This window comes from Centropristis striata, chromosome 5, assembly GCF_030273125.1.
Source record: "Centropristis striata isolate RG_2023a ecotype Rhode Island chromosome 5, C.striata_1.0, whole genome shotgun sequence".
Classification (NCBI taxonomy): Eukaryota; Metazoa; Chordata; class Actinopteri; order Perciformes; family Serranidae; genus Centropristis; species Centropristis striata.
The window spans coordinates 18,843,344-18,859,328 of NC_081521.1; the positions used below are offsets into that span (position 1 = coordinate 18,843,344).

General features: G+C 38.0%; 1 protein-coding gene across 1 annotated transcript; it reads right to left on the reverse strand.

Annotated features, from left to right (window-relative positions):
• Window positions 1–6,436: 6,436 nt before the first annotated feature.
• On the reverse strand, window positions 6,437–10,741 carry igfbp6b (insulin-like growth factor binding protein 6b). Its single transcript, XM_059332807.1, has 4 exons — window positions 10,112–10,741; window positions 9,164–9,198; window positions 8,294–8,413; window positions 6,437–7,982 (listed from the first exon to the last, which is right to left on the reverse strand). The coding sequence occupies exons 1-4, from the start codon at window positions 10,446–10,448 to the stop codon at window positions 7,869–7,871; spliced, it is 606 nt and encodes a 201-aa protein (XP_059188790.1). The 5' UTR covers window positions 10,449–10,741; the 3' UTR covers window positions 6,437–7,868.
• Window positions 10,742–15,985: the final 5,244 nt, after the last annotated feature.

Here is a 15,985-nt window from a genome sequence, read left to right on the forward strand (position 1 = left end):
AGACAAATTTTCCTACGTTTCTATGTATAAATTATTTCTGTAGAGTGGAATTTGCAGCCTGGAGCGCAGTTTTAAAATTTATTTTTTGACAATTTTTTCTCTCCCTCTACACTCTCTCCCTGACACGAACATTCCATGCAATACACACCAATTATAATCTCAGAATTTCTCCAAAAATGATCAAAGTCATTGAACAGGGATTGATAAAAAAAAACTATATGACCTATCCAAACGTGGATTAATACACTAATACACAAGACTTGTGTCTACTGTTTAAAGGTTAAATTGAGTCTCTAGGTGAAATTATGACAGAGAAGTAGATGTTTGAAAATCTCCAATTATTGTTCTTTTTCGTTCATTTTTTTCCGTCTGTCCCATTCACTTCAATGCAAAATTTTGGTAGGTTCGTATTCCGTAGAGAAAAGTAATAGCACACCAATCCTGATCAAACCGCACGTTTTGATATATAATTTTTGATGAGTAGTGGGACGAAATTGTGTCCAGAAGAGGAAGAAGAAAAATCCACAGTATAACAAAAGTGCTCAGTGCGATTGCCCCGTGGCCCAAATAAGTTGTGTGTGCTACACTGTAAAAAAAATCGTAAAAAAAAAAAACAAAACAAAAAAACTAGTGTAAAAACCAAAAGTTATTTTACATGCATAAAGAACACTAAAGAAAAAATAAAATAAATTAATAGAAAAAGTGAATAAATAAATAAAAAGCCACATACGAAATGTTAGGTCACTCTGACTAACAGTCAGCGAGAAATGCCCTAGACACACACACACACACACACACACACACACACACACAGACACACACATACACAGACGCTTCTTGCTTTTATAGATAGATTTCATCTTATATTTTGATTCCATTCATCTTTTTTATATTTCTCTATCTTATGATGTGTTAGAAAAATTGCATGAGGAAACCTTGAAAATTGATAATCTGTCACCAACAGAGAAAACCTCACCATTTTTCTGCGCAGTTCGTTGATGGGGAAATGAAGAGCTGGAGACGTCCAAGTTTCTCAGTTTAACATAGTTTTATTACAATACGTCAAAAAATGTGCACTTTACAGAGATCTCTGGGTTCAAAAACTCATGTCCCTGAATACAAACAGACGTGTTTCAGTTTGTGAAGTCTGAACCACGACTCTCTCCCTGAACCCATTAAAATACTAACATTTGTTTACAAAACATGCTGGTCGATTTCTTGCAGGAAGTTCCGCCCTCCTCACTCGCCGATTCGCCAGTCCCAATTAACACAACGGCACGTCATGCCAGCTGGTTGCTTGCTCCCCCGGACAAGGCCATCCTGACCTGGCCTCTTCTCCAGAACATTCAACAAAAACCTCCTGCCTTGTTATGTCTTACAAAGATAGTGTGTGTTACAGAGCCAAAGGATTTTCACTGTCTCACATAGATTCTAAAAGTCTAAAATGAAACAGACAATGAAATATATGTTATAACATTAACACACAAACATAATCATTGTATCAAAATCATATTGCCTAATTTAATATAAATGCATAGAGAGAGATATTACACTCAAGGTTTGACCTTTGATAGTGACCTGCGTCACGCACAGAGACAGAGAACAGAGACAGACACCAGGGAGTCAAACAGAGAAGCAGAAATCAAGCATAAAATAATTTACCAATATAGAAAATAATCAATTATTTTAACAGATGCTTTACAAACATTTCTCTTCTGGGATTAATAAAGTATGTCTATTTTAACCAATCATTTGGTGATCTGTCTAGCATATAATGTTATCTGCTGTCCACTTTCTTTCTCTTCTTTTTTGTTTCATCATTTTTTAGTCTTTCGTGTGGTTATTTCTTGATGTTATTATATAACTAAGTTATCTGATTGTTAACTATTGTAACCCTTAATACAGTTATTTAAAAAGCCTAAATTAAAGTCAATTTATTTGATTGATGACTTTTAAATAACCATAAACCATACAGTTAATCTATAAATGTAAGTCCTCCAATGCAGCAGACAGTCTCAAACATCAGTCATTGTATTAACTGTCATATGCTGCACAAATGCTTCATCTTAAAGGAGGTTTGTAATTTTAAAGAGTGTATGAGGGCTTTTAACAGCTGTGGAAAGTAACTAAATACATTTACAGTTCAGTAAACTTTAGTTGTAGTACTTTAATAACAATACTACAATATTAATAAGATCCTTTACATTAATAAAAGTAGCATACTGTTTCCACCTAATCTCTGATGGGTTAAACCATGCTAGATTTCTTTAAATGTGTGTTTCAGTGTTCTACTTTAGCTGGAGGGATCCAGATGTATACAGATGTACAGTTTGATACATAAGCTTTAATTTTGGATTCCAAAAGTGATTTAATTTATACCTCTAGGGGGCAGTAAGATCCCAAAACAAAGTCACAACATCATGCTGTGAGTTACCTTCATAGACATCTGAATCCCACAGTTTCATATGAACACATATTAAGTTTTGTTATTAAAGGGGCACTGCAGCAATGTGGTATATTTTTAAAGCAAGGACCCCTTACATAATAGAGAATATAGGCTACTGGGGACCCCCTAATGTTTGTCTCTTTAAATAATTTGACATAGCCTAAATAAAACATGCTTACAACTTGGGGGGCGGGGCTTAGTTCGTTTTGAAGAAGAACAAACATGGCAACAAATTCCAGCTACTAAACAGTCACTAAAATGTGTTTCTGCAACATTCAAAGCCAATTCTGAACGACTGTATAAAATAGTTCTGAACTGTTCCTCTTCATCTTACTCAGGTATGTAATATGTATATTTTATTTATGAAATATATTTGGGGATGTGGTTTCACATCACTATTTGAATTTGTGGCTGAAACAAAGCTAGATAACACTTTGGCTAACGTGAGTTGATTGTAGCTAATGTTCGCTATATTTATTGAGCACCACAAAGCTTTCTGTGATTAAACACCAAGTGTCATACCCTGAAGACCACGCCCACCAGAGTGTAATAATACTATAGTCTTAGAACAAAATGTCTGACTCTAGCTAAATGTTAGCAAGCTAATTTTAGCCAAGTGTTTGCAAGTGTTAGAAAAATTGCATGAGGAAACCTTGAAAATTGATAATCTGGCACCAACAGAAAAAACCTCACCATTTTTCTGCGCAGATCGTTGATGGGGAAATGAAGAGCTGGAGACGTCCAAGTTCTCAGTTTAACATAGTTTTATTACAATACGTCAAAAATTTTGCATTTTACAGAGATTCTCCGGGTTCAAAAACTCATGTCCCTGAATACAAACAGACAGGTTTCACTTTGTGAAGTCTGAACCACGACTCTCTCCCTGAACCTATTAAAATACTAACATTTGTTTACAAAACATGCTGGTCGATTTCCTCCAGGAAGTTCCGCCTTCTTGATCCGCTGATTCGCCAGTTTTAATCAATACAAAACGGCACGTCATGCCACCTGGGCATACGATCTTGCTCCCCCGGACAAGGCCATCCTGACCTGGCTTCTTCTCCAGAACATTCAACAAAAACCTCCTGCCTTGTTATGTCTTACAAAGATAGTATGTTTTACAGAGCCAAAGGATTTTCACTGTCTCACATAGATTCTAAAAGTCTAAAAAATATGAAACAGACAATGAAATATATGTTATAACATTAACACACAAACATAATCATTGTATCAAAATCATATTGCCTGATTTAATATAAATGCATAGAGAGAGATATTACACTCAAGGTTTGACCTTTGATAGTGACCTGCGTCACGCACAGAGACAGAGAACAGAGACAGACACCAGGGAGTCAAACAACAGAGAAGCAGAAATCAAACATAAAATCATTTACCAATATAAAAAATAATCAATTATTTTAACACAAGCTAATCTTATCGAGGTGTTAGGCATTATCCACATTCTACTACAATATGAGTTACATAGTATTAAATGCTTTATCTTAACTTACATAAACATAGTTAACCTTAAACTGTCTTTGGATATAAGTTAAAGTTAAATATTCTGAGTTTCAGGATTGTAACTAAAGACTTTCTTTTACTTTACAGTTTATGTTTATATTATGAATAATTTAATTCAAGTAAAAGTCATTGCGTTTTCATGCACAGTTTAATCAAACTTAAAATTTGATTTTGCCGTCTAATCGGACTTCTGTCCCCAGTTTACATGCAACTGAGAAAATCGATTTCTGATCTTTCTCTAGTCCATGTATTTTAAAAATGTTCAGCTCCTTCAGTAAGGTTAGCATGAGCGCAGACTTGTCATCCGTCCAAAAAATGAGCATTCCTCTGAACTTCCATGTTGCTGTTCTGGTGGTTCTTCTCCTGTGATTGCATTCCTCTTCTGCGACCGGCTTCCTTGGTTGTTTTTGTTCCAGGGTCATACGCCAGCGTGGGGGTGGGGGGGCTGAGCATGCACACATGCGTTGTCTTGTCATACATGCCGGTGAAAATCCTATTCAAATCACATTATCTCGTTGTCTTAATCGGAGTTGGAGAACTCCAACATTAGTTGAACTAACACATGCACTTCAGTTGTCCAGTTATATTTGGATTAAGGCAATAATTGTTTTTTTTCAAGTGTCATGTAAACGTACTGAATGATAAGAAAACAGTCTTGTTGTCATTAATTGGTTGCACCTGTAACCACATCCAACAGTAATGTCACTTTTGCTTACTGCAGTTGGATGAGGAAACCACTGGAGGTCAGCCAAAACAAGATTTTCAAGACAGGTTTAGTTACTGTTTTTTTCTTTGTCACTATGTCTATGTCATTAGAAAAGTGGTTTTGTAGCCTGAACCTAATGGAACTCTGAAGTCTTTTTGGTGTGCAGACCGAACAAAACTGAAAGTGGAATGCAGCTAAACTAGTGGTGATTGAATGGGCTGATAACGACCCCCTGGCCCTACTAGGAGGTGCAGTAGGCTCCTCCTTGGCCAGACTTATTTGATGATTAGCATTGATAAATGATCGGCTTTAACATCTGGACATACTCTTAACTTTAACTAAACGACTCAGACAATTGACTCACTCCAGTCCATCTGCATGCAAGACTCTTATTTTAAATGTCTGATTTTTTAAATAGAAATGTGCTTGTGTCTTTACTACTTTTGTGATATACTGTGGGATAGTAGTGGGATATATCGTGCCTGACAGACATATCACTGGCTTCATCTCATGCTCAATGCACAGAAAAGAATCTCCAAGAATAGCAAACCACCCTAGATAGAGAAGTAGGACGTGTGGTGGTGTGATTCTACAAAGGATCATGCTTCTTCCTTGGTTTTCTGCGAGGCCTTCGTTTCATGTTACGCATGGACAAATGGGATATTCTATGCTGTTACCTTGGAAACAGGCATGTATCTGGTCCCTGCGTTGCGAAGCAGGAGAAAATCATCCTTTATGTGCTTTGTAATGGCAGAAAGAGCAGCATGACTCTAATGTGTAGGCTAATCAGTGTGACTGCGGAGGGCATTAAGCCTTTAACTGAATCAGTGAAACACAGGAACCTGGGCTGGACAACTGGACATATGTGGAACTGTTTTATAAACTTTTATGAACTCAATTTGATCTGTAACACACTAATATATAATATAAAATGATCATATGTTTTGTATTGAAAATATTAATCAAAAAACTACAACATTTCCTTCTGAAAGTATGTCAAAGTTTCATTTATGCAGATAAATTCAGTGGTGGAATGTAACTAAGTACTTTTTGAGGTATTTGTTCTTGAGTATTTCCATTTTATGTAACTTCATCCACTCCACTACACTTTAAAGGCAAATATTGTACTTTTTACTCCACTACATTTAGCTGCCAGGTTTAGTTACTTTTCAGGTTGAGATTTAACATAAAAAACATCATAAATTTGAAGCGATTAGACACTTTAAAAAAATCAAACCTCATAACAGTATATTAAGTAGTTAAATTGAGCCCTTCTTTGAGAAAATGTAAACGCTGCTTACATAAATGCATCAATAATAATAATAATAATCCAATAATATTATGGGGACATTCTGCTTAACAATTAGTTTTACTTTTGATACTTTAAGTACATTTTGATTTAAGTACAAACTCCTACTTGTAGTGGAGTCATCTCACTATTACATCACATCTCACTATTAGTACTTTTACTTAAGTAACAGATCTGAATTGTTCTTCCACCACTGCACAAATTAACTTTTTATCACTGGTTTTGTGGCATATTGTGGGTTATCTAGTGTACACTATTTGTGTGCTGTCATTCCTTGAAACATCTCACTGAGGCTTTCTTAATTAATTAAAGGTAATAAAATACAAATTTATCATCATAATTATTATTCAGTCATCACAAATCCCTGAATCCGTGATTGCATGTCATGGAAAGAAAACACCAAACAGTCATCATTATATTAATATATGTTTAATTCTTCTCCATTTTTATTATCATTATGTTTTATTTTCATATTTGCAAATCTTACAGGTCCTTTGTGCATGAACCTTTCATCACGGCACACACATTGGCACAACAAGATTGTTAAGAAATAGATAAATTCTAATCACACTTTAATAGCACACAATTTCATGACTTTTGCAAGGACTCAGGAAAGACATAACAATAATAACAAATTTGATCTTTTTTTTTCTTTTTTTATTCCTCTACTGAAATCAGAATTTGTAGTGGTACGATGTGCCAAAAATAAAACATAATAGTAACATGGACATTCTCAATTCTCAAATAAACAAAGCATAAATAAAAACAGAAATTAAAAACATGAGATATAACCATAAGATGTGCAGCAGTTGAATAGAGCTCTGATGAGTGTGAGTTTTGAGTTTTGCCATAAAGGTGCCTTTAAAGCACAACACTTCCCTAACATGAAATAAAATAATCTCTGTCTTTAAATAAGAAACTGCTGACAATATAAAAATACATGGCATTGTACTGTAGTTCATTAAATAAACCAACAATTCATATATAAAATATTATATTGACGTGTATAAAAATATGCCTTACAACTTTTTGAAAAGGGTAACAGCCGTAAGCTTTTTGTCTGCCACTTCAGAACACACAGTCGGCCACAAAATTCCAACATATGTACAAACAATCAACTAATAAGCAGTCAGAACACAAATAAAATGAACAGAAGCATCCAGGATCATATTCATATGACTATTTTTTTCTGACTTGACACATATATAAGATACTGTAAGATTCAAGCAGTACTTGATGGAAATACATACTCAAAAATAAATTAATAGAAAAGAAATATTCTGTCAATTAGGTATGTTGATATCAGTGTATCTTTGGAGAGAGGGAGAGAGGACGGTGAGGGAGACACATTTTTCAAACATTTTGTGTCACATCACCTGCGTAACAGTATTTCAGCCCACTGAGATCAGAACGAACACAGGCAGTGTCAGCTATCCTAAAGTAAAAAGGAACATAAAAATCTACCAGAAAGCCAGGACAAGAGCCAGGGAATATAGAGATCATTCAGAGTAATACCGCTTGGATCACTGAGGCAGTTCACGGAGCGTTAATGTGAGCATGCAGCACGTCACCAGACGACGCAGAGGACGTTGCTGCAACTGTTGAACATTCAGGCAGATGTTACTGTTGCTGCATCTGGACTGTGAGAGTGTGTGTGTCTTGCTTCTAGAGAGGACATGAATGTTAACTGGTGTGTATTTTCCATAGGAAGTGGTTTATCCCTGCTACCTCCTGTCCAGGCAGTGTCTAGCACATGCTAAAGCCACCCCCTCTCCCTGTGCTCCTGCTCCTCCACCACCACCTCCTCCTCCTCCTCCTCCTCTTCCTCCTCCTCCGCCACCTTCTCCTCTTCCTCCGGGCTCAGAGCAATAGGACCGACTCATCCCTCACTCCCCGTCACACGGTAAAGTACCATCTTCGCTGGCACGTGAGGGCACAGGCGTGCCGAGTTCATCCACGCACCAGCAGTGGCCACGCTGCATGCCCTTGGAGGAGCGGCACTGTGTGATATTAAGAGATAGGAGAGAGAGATTTTGAAGAAAGGAAGGAAGGAAGGCGAATGGGAGAGTGGGAAAAGGTGGAGAGAGAGAGAAAATGATATGTCATCATAGCGCAGTACTGATTCCCTGAGCTCACAGCTGAGAGGCTCAGAGACAGAAGTGTCAGTTATTCTCAGCCACTATATGGTCACAGACAAATCTCTGGATGCACCGAGCAGAAAGCTGCAGTGGAGTGCAGCTCTCACAACACCAACTCGGTGCAGCAAAGACACATTTGAGCCAATAAAGTTCCTCTCGTATGTTTCAGGTACCTGCTTTTTCCTGTAGAAGCCACGAGTGTCACAGTTGGGTATATAGATGTCACGGTCAGACTGGAAAATTGTCAGCTCCAGACCCCTCAGGACACTATTGAGCAGCTTGCGGCAAGGTGCCTGAAAACAGCAACGCAGAGTGTGACTTCAAACACTACCAGAGGCGAAGATAGAGAACCCTGTCTTCATCTAGAGAGTGCCAGTGGCAGAGCTGCTATCCCCCCCTCAGGTAGATTGTGTTGGCAGAAATCCTCTTTGATCACAACAAATGTCGATGTGAATCACAAAAAGGTTTGCTACAGTGATGCAGCATTAGAGCCAGAAGCAGAGAATATGTATATTTATATCAGATGTCACATATTGTGTAACATTATATAACCGTATTGTTACACAATGCTTTGGCTTTTCAGGTCACTGGATGGTTTGAAGTGACTGTGCGTTTTTGTGTCACTTAAACTGTGTCATCTTGATCGATTGTGTGACTTTTGTTGTTCCCATGATGACGCCAACACACATTTAGTTCGAATGCTGCAGATCAGCCGGCTCGCAAAGTGGGGAATCTGTGGCGGCAGCGGCCGTTTTGAAACTTTCCTGATTCACATCATGCTCAATTAGTTCTGCCGCATAGCAGCACACACATCATGCACCATAATGCATGGCTTCAGGGCAGTGTGTGTACATGCCACTGCAACACCCCAAACAGCACAGAATCTATGCTAATAACTCTCTATAGTACAATGCAGCTCCATACGCAACCCTCTCCTTCACATATCATGTGCATTATAACAGTCTTGTCTTATAAAATGCTTTATACATGGCAGGTTTTTGATCATTTAGGTGACAATCTGTAAATCAAGAGCATGAACTTACTTTTTCAATGTCACCACTGTGTGAGGGATGAGGACCTGAGAGAAAACGGCACAAACACCGGCATGAGAATGTGACATTAAACCATCGTAGATGTTCACATCAAACCACATCCCATGGCACATTTTTATAATATAGGCAACATCAATAATATTTACACTTTTGTGTCTATCATTGCATCTTTGTTAGCATGAGACATCACTAAGCAGTCACTCAGATGGGATCTGTGTGTGGTGGTCATTCAATGAGAGACCTAATTTCCATTAGTATGTTTCCTCTTCAGATAGTTAATCGCAGTATCTCAGTTTGAACAGTAGATGGAGATCACTGCAATAAAAAGCAGCTTGATCGGGCTGTAGGTGACACTGTGACAGTTTCACATTCATTCTAAAATCTCGACAGAGAGGCTGACTTGTAGAACAGATCATTGTCATGCACCCTGTCATTCTGATTGATAAGACATATTACAGTGTATAAAATATACAGATGCAGGGATATGCATGCTCACTTTGCACTGTTGCAACACCACCACACTGAATTAAAGGTCCTTGTTTTATGAGATTTGACACAATTTCTCAGCAAATCACAGTCTTGTTACAAGGGGCCATAATGACAAATGACATTTTTATCACAGTGACTCCAGAGGCACTGCTTAGCAGTACTGGATGCTTGAGGTTCTGCAAATTCATTTGTGGTGCACAAATGCATCCAGGCTTAAATGTCACACACTAATTGGCCTTTCTTTTTGTTGGTGAGTGACACAGCATCACATGCAATTCACAGCAACACAGGAGACACACTGTAAATACAATTCTGTGCGGTGGCTATGCAGCTGCTGCACTTGTCTAGCCTACCTGCAGTGTCCATGCATGTATCTGTAGGTGCATGCATGTACATACATATGTGAATTCATGCACGTGTATGTGTGTGTGTGTGTATACAGTATCTTACCTGTGGGGTGGGGCCTCTCAGTGGGACTAGTCCTGCTGTGCTTGGCGCAGATGCCCCTTCCCTGCAACAGAGCCTGTAGGGGGCTATGCTCCCGAGGTGGAGGCACACAGCGGAGCCCCTTGGCACAGCTCAGCGTGTACACGCCACAGGGCTCTCCCTGGGCCAGCACTGACGTGCTGCCGGCAGCAGTATGGTCCCTGGGGGGCCGACCTGCCCCCAGTGGATCCCTGCAGGAGGGACAGACCTTGAAGGGGCCCAAGCGGTTTGCCCCGGTCCATGATCCGCAGTGAGCAATCAGCAACAAAACAACGGTTGTTAAGTTAGAAAGGATAGGCATTTTCTGTCCAGGTCTCAGGTTCTCCACTCTGTCACTCTCTGTCAGTTAAATGTGGCTGATGCTATTTCTGGATGTATATTTCTCCCTTACTCTCTCTCTCTCTCCCTTTCTCTCCCCTTTCCTCTGTCTTCTTCCCGTTTCTATACAGTAGCTTTCCTTGGTGCTTTGCCGGTTGAGTCCCCTGCAGTGCCAGAGGAGACAAATGGAGATCGAGAGAGACAGAGCAAAGCACCAGCTTTTAAAGATCTGAAAGGCGGTGATAGAGAGTGAGTGAGTGAGTGAGTGAGTGAGTGAGAGAGAGAGAGGAAGAGAGAGAGAGCACAGTTATGACACCTTCAGGGGCTGGGACTCAGAGAGAGAGAGAGAGAGAGAGTGAGGGAGAGAGAGAGAGAGGGAGGGAGGTGGCAGGGAGGAAGAGAGAGCAAGTGGGGGGTGGATTATGTTCCTTTCAGAAATTATCAAAATCTCTCCACCCTTTCCTGTTATATACTAACACATACATCCAACCCTTCTTCTTCCACTCGTGCTTACAAATGCTCAAACTGTAGTAGTGATGTTCAGCTTTCTGCACTTTCTTTTACACTGTCAGAGATCTTTCTGCAATAATATTTGCCATGGTAACAAATACAAATGTACATGTGCCTCCATCAGCCTCGCAGCCACTGCAATGCCATTTGCTACAACAAACACACAGCTGTGTATTTTCTCCTCCTTGAAATTATATTTTACTGGTATAATGCTACAGCTGAGTTCTACACCTGAGACTCTCTGTCTTTTTCTCAGATTACAGAAACACATGTCAGAGTTAAGAGAAATTAATGAGTTGCATGCGAAATGAATCAAACAGTGAAGGAGTTGTCAGAAAACTCTTGAATGCACTTCCAACATGTTGCTATATTCTCAAAAGGAAGTGTAACTCCTCATCCAGTCTTTAATAAACTCCAAGATTGTATTTAATCAGCTCTCGGATATTAACAGACTTCATGTCACATGTTGAAGTGTGAGGGCAGTGAAGGATTCTGCTCACCAGTTGTTTGAATTGGAAGAGTAATCATCTGGATAATTAAGAGGAGGAGGTGGAGGACTCACTTTTTCAGGAATGCACATCGACCAGCCCGAGCCAAACTGCTAATAATGCAATCCATTGCTCCACTCAGCCAGTTAGGATTTTCTCCACAGGTGCCTTCCTCAAAAGATCGCTGAGTCCTACTCAACACACAGCACTTGATCCGTCATGTCAGCACTGTTCTGTGAAGTGTGCAGATGAATGACTACAGGTTATTTGTAGTGTACAAAAGATCTTGTTGCCTTGTTACTAATTTTATTTCAACAGGAATACGCACACCCACTTATCTTTACTCTCTGGATAGAAGACCTATTGTACTTTTTGGCGATAGATAAAAATAAATACCAACTCAGACAAAGACTTTTAATAAAGTCTGGAACCCCTTTCTAAACCTTATTGAAGAGGAAGTCCTCTCCAAAGTCCCTGCAAAGTTTTTCTTTTTTTAAATGAATATCTGATGACATACTATTTTTATTTATTAATGTTTAATTATATATATTTATATTGTCCATACGTAATTATATATAATTGTATATAATATAATTATAATTATATGTATGCATATATATATATATATATATATATATATATATATATATATATATTATAAATGAATATACTTTTTATTTATTTATTAATTAATAGGTTATATTTTTATTTATTAATGTTTAATTATATAGATATATATTGTCCATATGTAATTATACATAATTATATATAATATAATTATAATATGTATATATATATATAATATATATATATATTATAAATGAATATACTTTTTATTTATTTTATCAATATGTTATATTTTTATTTATTTTAGTTATTTATTAATAATAATATATATTTATATTTACATATGTAATTATATATAATTATATATAATATAATCATGTATATATTTTTATATAATATTTATTTTTAAAAATGAATATACTATTTATTAATATGTAATGTTTATGTTTATTTTAGTTATTTATATATAATTTTATTTATTTATAATTATATATTTACATATGTAATTATATATAATAATATATAATATTAATATTATATATAATTATATATTTATATTTACATATGTAATTATATATAATTATATATAATATAATCATGTATACATTTGTTATAAAATATTTATTTATTTAAATTAATATACTATTTATTTATTAATTAATATGTTATCTTATTATTTATTTTGGTTATTTATATAGAATTATAATTATTCCTTTTCCTATTCCTTTCCTTCCTTATTTTTTTGTCGTAATAATTGTCTTTTTTGTGTACATATTTTCCTAACTATATCCTACAGTATCGTATAACTTGTTGAAAATCACAGTGAGCACTTAAAAAAATATATTAAATAATAAAAAACATACACATGGTATAATTATTTTACTTTTCAAAACAGATGCAAAAAGTTACTTTGCAACTCTTGCAGTTAAGGTACTCCAGGAGCCTGTGACGTATTCTCTGACCTCCGGTTCTGAGTAGTTTGTAAACTCTGCACTTTTATGTGAGCCATAATAAAAATAAATTGAAGGATCAGCAATTCTATTTTAGTAAAGTATTTTAGAAATTGTTTGATCGTTACCACTACGTAATGATGCTCTACTATCCACTCAGCACATGAGGTACTGCAATGCAAGAATATATATGTGTGTGTGAAAAGAGAAATTGAAAGCAAAGTCAAGGATCTGCACATGAAGATCGTGGCGGTTGAGGAATTCCTCTCTTATCTGAAGTCTCATTGTCTCCTGTTTTATCTGACCCGGGGCACTCTGTGGACAGATGCAATGTGAACATGATAAACGGATCACAGCATAAAGAGAATTTGGATATTTAAGGGATAGTTTGGATTTATTGAAACAGGGTTGTATGAGGCACTTATTCACAGTCAGTGTATACCTGTAGTAGATAAAGGTTGAAACAGACAGGACGTGGAAGCTAAACAATGTGCAGTATAACATTTTCTAACCACCTAAAAACATCAGAGTCAGGTTAAGTGCAATGCTGTTTTAAGGACATGCTGAAGCGGCTATCTCTGCTCATCAAACTCACCAAACTCCATTGATAAAAACAGTAATTTTACATCACAGAAGATGGGAGTTGCCAGTTTATGGCTGCCTCAAGCTGTGATTTTGTTTGTATTATTGCCAGACTTCATATTCACCAAAGTCAAACAATAACACAAATAATCTGAGCGATTGTAGCAGCGGTAGGCCATCAACGCCTGTGTTCTACAAGTTAAAAAAAACTGTTAGTCTGGTGGCTTTGAAAAGAGCATATAACAGCTTCCATCCCCCAGTTTACCATGCATAACAGCTGGATTAAAAGACCATGCCATCACTAATCGTTGTCCGGCTACAAGTTGACCATTTAGCTACTGGCAGCTACCGGCATGGTTTATGTGTGTAAAAGCTCAAATATACTTGCTTTAAACTTGTGTACGTTGCTGTGGTTTGGAACATAGGTTGTGCAAGTCCTCATAAATAAACGCTATGTGTCCACAAGATGCAATATGCATATAACTGCAAGGTCAGTGTCAGGTTTTTATGTACCGGTACGTCTATGCATGGCAGAAAATGATTGAAAAACAGTCATCAGACGCCTGAGCTGGATTAGCAATTTTAGCAATCACCTTTCGCCTTTTGAGAGCACAATGATCTGAGAATTAACATAACCTCCTCCAGTGTCAGCCTGTTTGTTTTCATTACACCACACACATTTGGAAGCTCTAATTCTGTGTTTTATTTGAGCCCTTACGCAGTCAGATTTATGTGGTGCTCCCTCTGCAGGAATCCTCCAGTAACACATGTATTACATATGCAAGTATAGGCGTGTCTCCACTGAGCACTGAGTGTTTTGGCTCTGCCCACTGGTTAGTTCCCCTCAGCCTCTGTTCCCATACAGGTACTTTTGTAGCGGCTAACCAACGGAGTCCGAATGTAAAAACAGATTGACGCGGCAAGCAGTGCTGCCAACTTAGAGACTTTGTCTCTATATTTAGATACTATTCAGACCCCTCTAGCAATTATTTTTCCAAAAAGTGACTAGTGACAAATCGAGCGACATTTTCTGGTGTTATTGGAGACTTTTGGAGACTCGTTCCCACCTGAGGCAGGTACTTTTGAAGCGCTACCTGACCCGCTAACCGGTGAAGTTGGGCCGGATCCTCTCTCCCAAGCCACACCCATAGCGGCTCACTAGAGGGAGAAGTACCTACACGTAGGTCTACATGTACTTGTGCTTTAAAAGCAAGTATATTTGCTGATAAAACATTGGCAGATATTTGCCTACTGGAAACTTCAAAGGCAAAGAAAGTGTTCTCTTCTGCTGGCAAAGCTAATTGACATCTTTACATCACGTGGACTTCCACTGTGGTGAACTTTAACTGGCAAAGTCGCAACTTCAACCCATAACAAAAAAAAGTTTTTTGTCACCCTACCTCCATTTGGCTAGTGCTTGCTGCCTTCATTGATTTGGTTGGTTAGTCTAACTAATAGACTAAGAATACCAGGGTAAGCCAATCAGAGGCAGAGTTGTGCGGGAATTTGATGGACCTTCGCTCAACTTGGATGGGAAAAAAATAACGCAGTATATATATACGTATATGAGGTAAAATTGCTGTTTTAATCAATAGAGTTTGGTGACTTTGACAATCAGAGATAGTGGATTCAACATATTCTAAAAACAGTGTTACACTTTAACTGACATATATGTTTAGCTGCTGTCTCTGTCCTCAGCAGCACTTTGTTCGCCTCCTGCCTGCTTCTTTAAACTGGGTTTGTGCAGACCACCATCTTCAGTGAATATGGATAAGCCTCATACAACCTCATACAACCCCACTTAAAAAAAATCAGAACTATCCTTTTAATCTAACAATGATGGCTTGTAATAGAAGTACTTTAAAATAAGAAGGGCATTTACACACTAAATGTGCTGTGTGCAGTTCTCCTGGCACCAGGTGGTATGCTCCAGCAGGAATAGTACAGACATGACAGTGCACACGCAGACACTGGCCTGTACTTCCCACTGGAATTTGAGGGTATATGAGGCCAGAATCTGCTCTGCCATCAGCGGCCTGTTGTTCTGATTAATCTTGGCAAGCAGGGCTGAAATCACCTGCCGTCTTGTGTTCCCATCAGCGCGAGAGCTAGTCTGTTTCCACATATCAGGAGAATGTTCCAAGACACACGCCAGACCAACGGGGGCTCTCTCTCTTTTTTTTTTCCACACGGCCCTTTGGGTTATTCATTTTTCCTCCTCCAGCCACACAGTTTCTTCCTCCTGTCTGCCTCCCCAGTTTTCTCCGGTCTATCCCAGCTGGCTCAGAAAGTCTCTCTGCTGCCACTTCAACATAGCAACCAGAACAAAACCCTGCTGTGGTGGGACGCTGTTCTGCCCCGTCGACTAGTGTCCCCCGACCTTCTGTTAAGCTGTTAACAAGAAACCAGTTTTGTAAAGTACA

Coding starts and splice junctions, on each gene's coding strand:
- igfbp6b (XM_059332807.1), bottom strand. CDS start 10,448: ATGCCTATCCTTTCTAACTTAACAACCGTTGTTTTGTTGCTGATTGCT. Junction 9,199..10,111: donor TGAGAGGCCCCACCCCACAG/GTAAGATACTGT, acceptor GTTTTCTCTCAG/GTCCTCATCCCTCACACAGT. Junction 7,983..8,293: donor GCTTCTACAGGAAAAAGCAG/GTACCTGAAACA, acceptor AATATCACACAG/TGCCGCTCCTCCAAGGGCAT.